This window comes from Grampus griseus (assembly GCF_964374135.1).
Source record: "Grampus griseus genome assembly, chromosome: 5".
NCBI lineage: Eukaryota > Metazoa > Chordata > Mammalia > Artiodactyla > Delphinidae > Grampus > Grampus griseus.
The window spans coordinates 78065421-78079214 of record NC_138998.1 but is presented as its reverse complement, the minus strand read 5'-3'; the positions used below and the strand labels follow the sequence as shown (position 1 = coordinate 78079214).

The following is a 13794-nucleotide window of genomic DNA, read 5'->3' as shown; positions in this document are numbered from 1 at the left end:
GTAGAACAGGGATTCTTCATAAATTTCATTTAGGGGGAGAAAGGTTCCTATTGCTAAATATTAATACTAAAAAACACTATTCTCTAAGATACTTGGAATTCACAAAACTATTATAAGCCCAGACTGTTCAAAACCTTTAAAAAATTCCATTTCTCTCTGATCAAGGAGAAAGAGTACTAATTACTCTGAACTAAATCAGAGTTAATAAAATCTATTGGTTAACCTGGAGTATACTAATTGACTACATGATGCTCCAGTTATTACAGCAAATACTAATAATTCCAACCAGAAGACTAATGACTAGGACTAATTTGGTCACATTTCTAGTCCCTGTCCTGACTAATTCCTCCTTCTTCTAGCTACATTGGCTACTCTCTTCCACAATTATAAGCTGAAAGCTGATTATGTATAATTCCTAAAGAAAAAACAGTCTAAAATGGTAGGGTGGAGCACAATAAAGAGAAGGTCACCAAAATAGGTATAACCGTTCAGTCAAACTGTGGCCAGTGGACATATTTGTCAAATATTAACAGCCATCCTACTTGAACCCAGAGCTGGAAAATGCTCATGGACAAAAATTATGATGAGACTTTTGGATAGCTTAGCTACAATTCTAAAATTAAAAATAATAATAGGGGAACAGTTAAGAGTATTATGTAGTACAAAAACCCAGAGGAATATTACATAACCAATAACTAAAAATATTATAAGGCAAAAAGGGAAAGCTTTTATGAGATTTTGAATACTTAACAAGGTTAAAAATAGTTATTCATACAACTATGTATAACATGAACATACAGAATAAGATATGTAGTACTGAAGTCAAAAGCCAGGATAGTGAGTGAAAATTTTTCCTTTTTTAAAAAATTCCCAAAAAGGAGTAGTAGAGGCTCAGAGAGAAGACATACCAAGAGAGTGAATGAGGAAGGCTCAGGACAGATGGAAATCCACACAAAAATGTAGAAAGGATCAAATATTCAAAGAGAATAGGATGGGTAGAAACCCAATGAATGAGGGGTACAGAAACCCAGAGAAAGAGGTTGAAAAGAAGTAGCCCACAGAGAGAGAAACAGATAGACAGACACCAGAGTTAAAGAGGAAAGAAATATGAGGGGGTGCCACAGACCAAGAGAATGGGATAGAAACCCAGAGACAGAAAGAGACAAAGAGCCCAGAGTGAAAGGGCCAGAAACCCAGAATGTGGACAGAGACTGAAGGAAAAGGAGATAAAAAGCTTAGAAGAACAGAGTGATTGAAAATCATAGAGAAGAAAGAGAATCAGAGATGATGAAGATGATGAGAGGATTAAAAAATATTCCCATTTATATTTAAACATATCCACAGAACCTTACAAGAATTTCATGCCTATAATGATGAAACACTGAAATCTTCTCTTTCTCATCCTCACAATGCCGTCAACTCATTCTAATGGCCTCCTCACACCTCCTTTAGGCTCATGTTCTTACCAGAGATCTCCTGCTCAGAGCTTCCCCTAAGCAATCTGAAACCCCAAAAGAAACTCTTCACAGAGCTTCAAACCCCAGTCTCTTCAAAGAGGGTTCTTTTCACGGCCTTGCCCTAGACAAAACCTGGATCCAACTCAAAGGCACTGGTTTCCTTGCACCTCTCTCAAATGAAGCCTGCTCTCAACCCTCAACATATTCTAGGACAAGAGAGCAATACTGATAAACTGCTAGCTCTTTGCTCAAACAACATCACCTCTCCCTCCTTCCTGACTCCTAAGAGCTCTACAACATGACTACACACCCTATCTACCCAACCTTGTCAATGTCATCTCTCCACTTAAGAGTCCCACCACCACCACCTAGAAGTCTTACATGTATATGTCTACTGGGCATCTCTCTATTTGCATATCCCAGAGGCATTTCAAACTACTAGTTTAATTATTTCCTCCCCCAAACTCTTCTAATATATATACATAGGCAATATATAATGCTCTTCACAAGACATTTAGATCCCTTTCTAAACAGCAGCTCTGAGTTCACTCTCAGTAACCCACTCTTGGACAGTTAGAACTAACAAACCTGAGCTCTCAAACCTAGAGCAGAATCCATTTTCTCATATGAGAAATATTAGTTTACTACCTGGTCTCTTGAGTGATGTTAGTCCTGCCAGAACAATTCAGAAGCAAGGAAGTGAAGATCATGAGTAGGGGAAGAAGAAATTATCATTTTGGTGGCTGGAAGATTATGGAAGTTCCTTAACCTATATACTTCTGCATATCTTTAGAAAGCCTTCCCTTTTTTGACAACGGAGGATCATTATTTTCAGCAACACATCACAACTTTTCTTCCTTTCTTTCTGTTCTCTTAATGGAGCTAGGCAAAATTAAAAGGGGTCTTTTTTTCACTTTGGAAAACTTATAACACTCAAGAGAAAGTTCTGAGATAAATGAAATACTAGAAAGTATATGTATTTCTTTTTTATAATAGAGAGAAGTGCATTGTCCTTCCGGTTATCTTCCCTTAATGACTTCTCAATTGCTCTTTATCTGTAAGACCATTTAAGATAAATAAGCAGCTCTGAAGAGCAGCAGGGAGGAAATCATCCTCTGCAGTACACAGATAACAGTCAGTCCATTGTCACTTCTTCTGCAGGATTAAGTAAGGGTAAGGGCAGATTGTGATGGGGGCTTCCACCAAACCAAAACCAGACAGGTAAGCCTTTAGGTGCTACCACAAAAGGTAGTCCTGAAAAGGTTTGTTCAAAAGGTTTGTGCTTCCCTTTCTGCTCTTTATCTTCGTAAGAATTAAATGAGTTAGTATTTGTAAAGCACTAAAACAGTGCCTGGCATACAGGAAAAGCTATATACATACACACACACACACATATATCTATATATATATTTTTATTTCTTTTCCACTATGGTTTATTACAGGATATTGGATATAGTTCCCTGAGCTATACAATATGACCTTGTTGTTTATCCAGGGAAAGCTATATAAATTAAGTAATCAAGAGAAGATGTTTAAGGGGCTTTGTAGGGAGGCCTTTGCAAATGAATCCACATGCAATTCAGTGGTTCATGGAACAAATAGTTCTGACCTTTACGTTCCTCCCTGGGGTATTATAATGTCTAGCATTTAATAACAAAACCCATAGGGATGCGAAATTCCATTATAAGAGTGCTGTGCACACAACAGATGCTCCATAATTTTATTTGGGAAGGGACAGGAAAAAGTAAAAACATGTCAAAACAGGTAAGATCAAAGACATAACAGGCAGTTTGCTACGTTAAAAAAAAAAAAAAAAAAGGAGCATGAACCAAATAATGGGCTTTAGGAACAAAAGAGCTCAAATATTTGAGGGTTTATGGTCCTTAATACAAGCAGAGGCCATCATTTAAACTTAAAAAAAAAAATTAAAAAAAAAACACCTAAGAAATGAGAGTCACTAAAGGGCCAATCTGCTAATTATGGTTGTTAGAACATTAGCTATCATATACACACATGCGCGTGCACGCGCGCAACAACTATATATCTGTAGGCATGTATATCATAATTCTGGCTTAATACATAGGTATTTTCCCATATTACAGGCTCTGTCATGAAAAAAGAATTTCTAAGGAAATAATCTCAATAAAAGTTAATGGAAAATGATTAAATGGTACACTGGGAAATATGTGAGTAAAAAGAACTGGGCTAGAAATCAAGAGGTATTATGGATCTAAGGGCTTTGGGACAGTATAAGCATGGTATGTGAGGTCCAAAAATATCAAATGAATTTATCCAAAGTAATGTTTATTTAGCCAAAAAGATGAAGTGCTTATTACTTGCCCTCCCCCTTACCCCAAACCAGTGAAGGAAGACTGAATCTGGGAAGAAGGAACAGTGAACAGACAGAAAGAAGAAGACCATGGTAAAACAGAAGAAACTGGTTTTCTATGCTTCCAACTCCAGTGAGTACAGTGACATTAGCCATTGCATCTTCTAAAGAGAAAGACCAAGGGGGTCGGGGTAGGGGGCAAGGGGGATCCAAAGCATGAAATCTTCTTTAATTATGCTTTGCTTTCACAGAATTAAATGTGATCATAAATAGTGATCACTTATTAAGAAGTTCTGTAATATTATATCTTTTCCAAATTTTTCCCTAGCCAAGGATAGGTTAAACATGCTTCCCAATGTTTAAGTCTCATTCTGGTCCTACCAAAGTCCTCCTGCTTCCCTTTCCCCTCCAACACTTCCACTTAACAATATGACATCATTTTCCTCCCTCCAATAAACAGGTGAACTATCATGGGGCTCCAGAAGCACATAAGGAACACAAAAGGTTTTAAAATATATACATATTTGCTTTAGAACCGAAGACAAGTGTTTTAAAAAGAAGAAAATTCTTAAAAATTAATCCCCTCTATCATTTCATTAACATTTTCCTAATATAACTAATGATATTCAATAATCATATCTTGAGGTCAGAATCACTAGGGCCTGTGTTTTGGAATACTTCCATTCAATGAGCAAAGCTGTTTCAAGGGGAAGGGGGGATATGGACTATTTCTAGAAGAATAACAAGTTTATCACAATATTCAGTATCAACGTTCTACAAGACTTACCTTTTCACCACTTGAGTAGAAGAAATAACGCAATCGGACTATGTTACAGTGATCTAGCTTTCTCATGATTTGGAGCTCTCGGTTCTGAAAAGGAAACACATGAAAATATTTTTTAAACGATAACTGCTATTCATATTGACTAAGATGCTTCTGAAATAACATTAAGCACTACAAAGAGCAGGCTATAGATATGTTACTAAAAAGTATCATCTATAGACCAGTCTGTGAACTATTTATTACTGTTCTGCAATAAGATAAATATAGAAATTGAGAATAAGTGTTCAGACTCTTTTATTGCAATGTGAAAGAATAATTTGATATCTATGAATCTTATAATTAAAAGTGGGGCCTATAGTTTGTATTTTCTTAAAATTCACTTTTCTCATAATTCATTTTTATTGTAGTTTATAAAAAATATCAGTCTTCAATGAATTGGAAATTTTTAAAACCAGTAAGTACCTCACTACAAATAGCTTGAGAAGCACTGGTCTACAGTATGTAAGAGTTATCTGAAAGAAGCTATTATTACTATAATTTTTGCAACTATAATAAAAATCAAACTTCTCACCAAACAAATAAATTTGGGTGCCAAGAAAACTCTCACAAGCCCTATTATTTTCCAAGATACAGTGAAAAATCTGAGAGTTAGCCCCACTAGAAGGGCTCAGTTGCCAGAGTTAAAATATGACATGCTGGAAATTGTACAGTCCTGGTAAATTTATAGATTCCACAAATAATATTCCCTTTGGGGAGTTTCAAAATTATGCTGCAAGAAAATAAAACATTAAATAATATGACAACTTCCTAACACCATGAATTTTGCAGTAATAAATTTGAAGAGTACATGTATATTAACAACAATTCCAACCATTATACTTAGCTGTCAGAAATCCAGTTAATAAAATCCAAATTATATAACACAGAGAAAGAATACCAAAATGTCTGTTAAGCGGACAGAAAACATACAATTTCAATTAAAATGGTGATTTAGAAGAGCTAGAAACATAAAGTACATACCTGGGAATTTGGAAGGTAAATGATGTTATGGTTAGAAAACAAGGCCAAAATATAGAGGGGTGGGGGGTGTACTGCGGACAAAGAGCCTAATAAGCAGAACCGTCCTAGAGCAGAGTGGGCTCCAGTTCTTGGAAGATGGTAGCAGAAATAAGCAAATGTTCCTCCTCCTCTAGAAACCTCCAATAGACTCTATGATGGTTCTAGCATGTCCTCTAAAAGGAAATAGGAAACTCAAGATGACTCTCCTTCTGTCCCTTTAAACTGACTATGAGAGCTGGGCTTATGTACACAGTGATATTTAAAATCCTTTTATAAAATATCCATCTTTCACTCCATTACTTGTTATAAAATGTTTATAGCTGAAGCAATAAACAGAAACTTAAGAGAGTACAGTATACTTGCTTTAACAAAAATAATAACTTGTATCAGACTCTGAGTTTTGACTGTTACAGAGAAGGACACAGAAAATTTTACAAATTTCAAAACTTTCCATTTCTTCCAAATTGAAGCTATTTCTGAAGTATGGCTATACTTTGCCAATTCACATCTAGGTAGCTAGTTTTGTGGGAGAACTGCTAGTAAGCTAAGACTCAGTCTTCTCAGATATTAAGATTGTTTTTAACATAGACACCCATGTTAAAATAAGCTATCTATTTTTCCGGACTCATTAACCAAGGTAACAGAGAACTATTAAATTCCCAGATGACAGAAGTTGTGTTAAGGTTATGCATATGATCTTTTATCAAAAAGAATGCATAAGTGAAGCAAGTACAAGGACCAAATATTCATCTAGGGACTTCCCTGGTGGCACAGTGATTAAGAATTCGCCTGCCAATGCAGGGGACACGGGTTTGAGCCCTGGTCCAAGAAGATCCCACATGCTGCAGAGCAACTAAGCCCGTCCACCACAACTACTGAGCCTGCGCTCTGGAGCCCGTGAGCCACAACTACTAACCCTACGTGCCGCAACTACTGAAGCCCACACGCCTAGAGCCCGTGCCCCACAACAAGAGAAGCCACTGCAATGAGAAGCCCACCCAACACAATGAAGAGTAGCTCCCACTCACCACAACTAGCGAAAGCCAGTGCACAGCAATGAAACACCAAACACAGCCAAAAAAAAAATTTCCCTAAAAGATCCAAAATATAAATTTCATAGAGCAATATTTTAAATTATTAATCAAGCCAATATTAGACAAAGTTCATGTCTGAGATGAATTTAATACACAACTATCCCAAGCCTAACCATTTTTACTGAGTCATTCTTTATTAGTACACTAATGACATACTAATTCTACAGAAAAAAATTGTTATTCTACAAATACAGTGCGCCTATTCTGTGACAGGCATCATTTACAGTATTAAGGGTATGGCAGTGAACAAGACTAACAAAGTTCTTATCCTCATGAAACTTTCAGTCTATGGAGGACAGGGAGGAATAAACAATATATTTTCATGTAAAGTAAGAGGATAGATCATGATAGAGAGAAAGGGTTATTATTTTAGATACGGAAGTCGGAGTAGACCTCACAAAGAAGGTAAGATCTGAACACAAATCTGAATGATATAAAAATGAGAACCATGTGAGGATATGGGGGAAGAGCACTACAGTTACAGGGAACTCCAAATATAAATGCCTAGAGGTGGGCTTGGTATATTCAAAAATAGCTAGAAGAATAATGTGATTGCAACATGTTGAGTAAAGGAAGAGGCGGGAGACAAGTACAGAGAGAGGCAGGTGGTATGTCATATAAACTCTCATTAATAATGGTGAGAAACTGAATTTCACACTAAATGTAAAGGAAAGCCAATGAGGCCAAGAAAATGACATAATCAGACTTACATTTTTAAATGATCATTCCAAAAACTAAAAATAAATTTGGGGGAGAAAGTGGATCAAGAGTTCTGTTTGAAATCCTTATTAGACATCCAAGTGAAAACACTGAGGCTCAAGGTAGAAGGTGGGGCTGGAAATATATGTCTGGAAGTCATCGCATAAAGGGGACTCAAAGCAAGGGGACCTAATAATATCACCTAGGGAAGAAGTTTAGAAAAATACATATATATATTCATATATCTATATATCTATATCTATTTATCTATCTACCTACCTACCTACCTATCCATCCATCCGTTCATCTGTCTGTCCGTCCACAGGTATAAAAAGGAGTAAATTAAGTGAAGTAATCAGTGAAGCAGGATGAAAAGCAAGAGAGAAGATTACCTTAGAAGCCAAGTAAAATAAGTTTTCAGAAAAAGGCCCTGACCATTTATATCAAAAGCTGCTGAAAGGCTGATTAAGATGAAAATAGAAGACAACTGGATATGGCAAATGCAGGATGTTAGTGACTCTTACAAGAGTGATTTCAGTGGTGACAAAAGTCTGACTACAGTGAATTAAATTGGGGTTGGGAGACAAGGGAAAGAACTAAGAAGTCAGAAAGTTCAAAGAGAAATGAGATTTTCAGCTCTAGCGGAATGAAGAAATCAGCAAATTCACTCCCCCAAAACACCTGTAAAAAGAACTGCATTGTAGAAAACAATCATTTCAGGGCTCAGGAAATCAACCAAAAGCAACAACAAATCAAAAAGCATTTATTCAAGAAACACTGCTAGATACTGGAGTTATGACAGTGGGGGCTGGTTACCTTCTTGCTAGGGAATACTACCTTCCCCCACAATCACCTCCCAGCTCAGCCCACAGCTCCGCTACCCTGAGGATTCAACACCAGGTGGGGAAAATGACAGACTGGCAGAACACTAAGAAATATAACAGGGAGATCCTGAAAATGGAGAGGCTAAATAAGCTCTGCACATACCCTTGGGCTGATTTAGAGGCTGTGCACATATGCATGGGAGATCCAAGAAGGCCTTTGGAGAAAGTAAAAGCTGAGGCTGACTTAAAAACTGCCTGAATTTTTAATGTACAGAACCCGTGTACAGAAGCATCCAAAAAATGATGGAAGCTTTATAAACTCAAAATGTTTGAACGTAATCTCTAACCAATAACTGGCTGACCACTAAGCCATGCAAAGAGTAATTCCTAAGAAATGAGGAGAAAAAATTAAAATTAGAATAAAAATTTAACACAGAATTCAGGGGCTTCAAACTGGGGAGGAGAAAGATTCTATAGATTAGCTGCAGGTAAGTTACAAAAAAAAGAAAAAGAAAGAAAACCCCCAAAACAAGTTTCAGGGCGAATAAAAAAAAAATTAACAGAATCCAGAGTTGCTACAATATATTATCCAACATTTCCAACTGTCCAAGAAAATTGTGAGACCTGCAAACAACAGGAAAAGTTGACCTACACTCAGGTAAAAAAGAAAAGGAGCCAACAGAAACTGACTCTGGGTAGACACAGCTGTTGGATTTAGCAGACAAGAATACAAAGCAGGTATTATGTTCAAAGAATGTTAAGCTTCTTGACACTGGCCTTGGCAATGATTTTTTAGATTTGACACCAAAAGCAAAGGCAACAAAAACAAAAATAAACAAGTGGGACTACCTCAAATTAAAAACCTCTGCACGGCAAACTACCAACAAAATGAAAAGACAACCTATGGAATGGGATAAAATATTTGCAAATCATATATTAGATGAGGGGTTAATATCCAAAATATATAAAACTCATACAACTCAACAGCAAAATAAAGAACAAAACAAAACAAACCTCAAATAATCTGATTTAAAAATCGGCAAAGGACCTGAATAGGCATTTTTCCAAAGAAGACATACAGATGGCCAACAAGTACATGAAAAGATGCTCAACATCACTAATCATCAGGCAATGCAAATCAAAACCACACCTGTTAGAATGGATATTATCAAAAAGGCAAGAAATAACCAGTGTTTGTGAGGATGCAGAGAAAGGGAACCTTGGAAATGTACCTTGGAAATGTACACTGGTGCAGCCACTATGGAAAATAATAGTACACTGGTGGATGTACTACTGGTGGAAATGTACACTGGTGCAGCCACTATGGAAAATAGTATGGAGGTTCCTCAAAATATTAAAAATAGAACTATTTGAGGAGCTTTTTATGGAAATGTTACCATTTTGACCTCTATTATTTCAGTATATCATTGTAATGAATAAAGAGTTAAAAGCAGAAAAAAAAAAAAAAAAGAACTATCAAAGGATCCAGCAATTCCACTTCTGGGTATATATCCAAAGAAAATGAAATGACTATCTCAAAGAGATACCTGTACTGACATGTTCACTGCAGTATTATTTACAACAGCCCAAGACATAGAAGCAATCTAAGTGTCCATCAACAGCTGAATGGATAAAGAAAATGTGTGTGTGTGTGTGTGTGTGTGTGTGTGTGTGTGTGTGTGAGAGAGAGAGAGAGAGAGAGAGCGAGCATTATGCTAAGTGAAATAAGTCAGACAGAGAAAGACAAACACTGTACGATAACACATGTGGAATCTAAAAAAGCCCAACTCATACAAACAGACTAGAAAGGTGGCTGCCAGAGGCTGGAGGTTGGGAGAAAGGAGGAGCTGGTCAAAGAATATAAACTTCAAATTATAACATAAACAAGTTTTGAGAATTTCATATACAGTATGACTATAATTAATAATACTTATTGTATATCTGAAAGTTGCTGAGAGAGTAGACCTTAAATGTTCTCACTACAAAAAAGAAATAGTAATTACAAGCCGTGACATGTTAGCAGATGCTATGATGGTAATCATTTTGCTATATATAACTGCATGAAATCAAAATGTTGTACCTTAAACTTACACAATATTATACATCAATTGTATCTCAATAAAGCTGAAAAAAATTTTAATATATACTAAATAAATTAATATGTTCAAAGAATTAAGGGAAATTATATTTTAAAAATTAAAGAAAAATATTATGACAACTATACAAGTAGAAAACTTCAATAAAGAAATATGAACATTTAAAACCTGGAAATACTAGAGATGAAAAGTGTAACAAAAGAAGTAAAAGATTCACTATGGGCTCAAGATAAGATTTGAGGTGACATTACAAAAAAAAATCTGTGAACTTGAAAACAGAGAATTAGAAATTATTCAACTGAAAAACCAAAGAGAAAAATAAGACAGCAGAAAAATGAACAGGGCCTCAGAGACCTGCTGTAGGATAATGTCACACCTACCAAACAACTAGAAATATGTATAAAGGCAATCAGAAAAAAGACCTACCAAAATATGGATAAAGGCAACATCAGAAAAGAGGAAAAAGAAAAAGGAGAAAAAATATATTTGAAGAAGTAATTGCTGAAAACTTCCCAAATTTGATGAAAAACACTAATCTACTGAACCATAAAGCTTAATGAACCCCCAACAGAATAAACACAAAAAGATTCACACGGAGGCACAGCACTTTTGAACTGAAGCCACAAAAGAAGAATAATGAAAGCAGTAACAGAAAAATGATTCATCATATACACGGGGAAAACAATATAATTAACAGCTGACTAATCATCGAACTAATGGAGGCTAGAAAGCAATTTAAAAAAAAATCAAAATGCTGAAAGAAAAAAACCAAATAAACCCTGTCAACCAAGAATGCTATATACAAAAAAATTATTCTTCAAACAGGAAAGGAAAAATAAAAACATCCTCAGATTTTTTTTTTAAATGGTGAATATTCTATGGCAGAAGGCCTGTCTTTAAAAAATACTAAAGCAAGTCTCTCACGCTGAAAGGAAACGACACCAGAAGGTAATTCAAATACACAAGGAGAAATAAGACAACTACAAATGGTAAATATAAATGGGAAAATAGAAAAAACTACACATTTTTTCTTTTCTTAATTTCATCAGACATAAACTCTATAAAGCAATTATGATAACAGTGTGTTAGTAGGCTTATAACAGAAATAGATATAATACATACGACAATAATAGCAGGAAGGAGAGGGGAGAAAAGGTATTTTGGAAAAAAGGTGCTATATTTTACTGGAATTAAGTCAGTAACTAAACTGAAGCAGACTGTGATAAACTGAAATGCACACTGTAATTCCTAAAGCAGACACTAAGAACATAATTTTTTTAATATTGAAAATCAACACCAGGGGCTTCCCTGGTGGCGCAGTGGTTGAGAGTCTGCCTGCCGATGCAGGGGACACGGGTTCGTGCCCCGGTCCGGGAAGATCCCACATGCCGCGGAGCGGCTGGGCCCGTGAGCCATGGCCGCTGAGCCTGCGCGTCTGGAGCCTGTGCTCCACAACCGGAGAGGCCACAACAGTGAGAGGCCTGCGTACCGCAAAAAAAAAAAAAAATCAACACTGGACCTAAAATGGTACACTAAAAAAGTTGTTCAACACAAAGGGAGGCAATAAATGAGAACGGAGGAACAAAAACAACACGAGAGATATAGAAAACAAAGAGCAACATGCAGGGGTAAAACTAGTCATGTGAAAAACTATGTAAAATGTGATTGAGTATACAGTCAAAGGCAAAGATTGTCAGACTGGAGAAGAAAGCAAGCTCCAACTATATTCTTTCTACAATAGGCACGCTTTAGATTCAGATTCAAAGACATAATAACTTGAGCATAAAATGATGGAAAAACATATGCCATGAAAACAGCAACAAAAGAGATCTGGAGTGGAAATGTTATTAGCAAAGTAAATTTTAAGAGAGATAAGAAATATTCCCATTTCCTACCAGATAAAGTCTAAATCACTTCATAATCTCGTCCCTCTTTATCAACTCAATCTTACCCTCCGCTCAAGGCCAATGAGATCATAACTAGATCCCACTTCTCACTCTTCTTGAGTATATTACTTCACTCCCAGTTCTAAGCCACTGATCACACTTAGCATCACTGGAATGTCTCTATCCTCCCTCCCTCCTACATATATTCTACCCATCCTTTAAGTTCCTATTTAATTCCCACCTCTTCAAGGCCATCTCCAGCTGCCCCCACTCACACTAATCTTTTCCAATATCTAAATTCCTGTAGCACCTAAGAATTATTTTGGAATTTATTATATACTCTATTAGCTTTGTTTTATTTTACAACTATAGTTCAGTGCTGTTATATAAAACACTGCTTTTCAAAAAGCAGCTTATAAAAATCATATATATCACTGGAGATACACATACACACACACACACCCCTTGCCCAACTAGCTTACTATAAGTGCCTTTAGGGCAAAATATGAATTTTGTGTCTTTCTATATCACCCACAGGGTTCTCAAAGCCTAGCCAAATTAATAGTTTCACTTGCTAGTTCATCTAATCTCCTTATTTTCTAGACAACGAAGTAGCCAGGGCTTGGTCTCTCACCTCTTTTTAGCTATCTCAATTATCTCTTCCAGTCTCAGGGCTTTAAAGGCTGATGACTCCCAATTTTATATTGCCAGACCAGATCTTTCCTATGTAATACCCCAGAATCTTCTAGCCAACTGCCTACTTGACAATTCTTCTAATATACATCTCAACTTGACGTATCATGAGTAAAATTCCTGATCTTCCTTAAACCTGTTCAACTCATAGCCTCCCTATCTCAATTATCGACAATTCCACTATTCCAGCCGTGCAGGCCAAAAATTTGAAATCTTGATTCCTCCTTCTCTCTGACCTCACCTTCAATCTGTCAAGAAATACTGTTGGCTCCACCTTCAAAATATTTCCAAGATCCCAGCAACTGCACTGTGAAGCAATTTAATAGAAATGGATATTTATGTTTATACAAAAAACCTACAGTTGAATGTTCATAGCTGAATTCAGAATAGCTACCAGATGTCTTTCAATGCGCGAATGGATAAACAAATTGTGGTATATACATACTATGGAATGCTAGTTAGTAATAAGAAAAGAGAACCAATTATTGATACATGCAACAACTTTGATGAATCTCCAGAGAATTATGCTGAGCAAATAAAGCCAATCTCAAAAGGTAACACACTGTATACGACTTCATTTATATAGCATTCTTCAAATAACGATATTACAGAAATGGGGAACAGATTACTGATTGTTGCAAGGGGTTAAACTGGAGGTTAGGAGTGGAAAGATGGTGGGGAGACAAATGAGTATGGTTATAAAAGGGCAGTAAGAGGGTCCTTGTGATGGTGGAACTGTTCCATATCTTGACTGTAGTAGTAAATACACAAACCTACACATATAATAAAATTGGGGAGAATTAAAAAATACACACAAACGTACAAAGTAGTACAAGAAGATATGGAGATGTCATACAGAGTGAAGTTAAGTCA

The 13794-nt window shown here is 36.2% G+C and overlaps 1 protein-coding gene across 1 annotated transcript in view; it reads right to left on the bottom strand.

The window, feature by feature from the left end:
* Window positions 1-13794, bottom strand: part of GSK3B (glycogen synthase kinase 3 beta) — a 197803-nt gene that overhangs the window by 99102 nt on the left and 84907 nt on the right. Inside the window, exon 3 of the mRNA XM_082654334.1 lies at window positions 4574-4657. Within this exon, the coding sequence (XP_082510460.1) occupies window positions 4574-4657 (84 nt within the window). The remainder of the gene's footprint in view (window positions 1-4573; window positions 4658-13794) is intronic.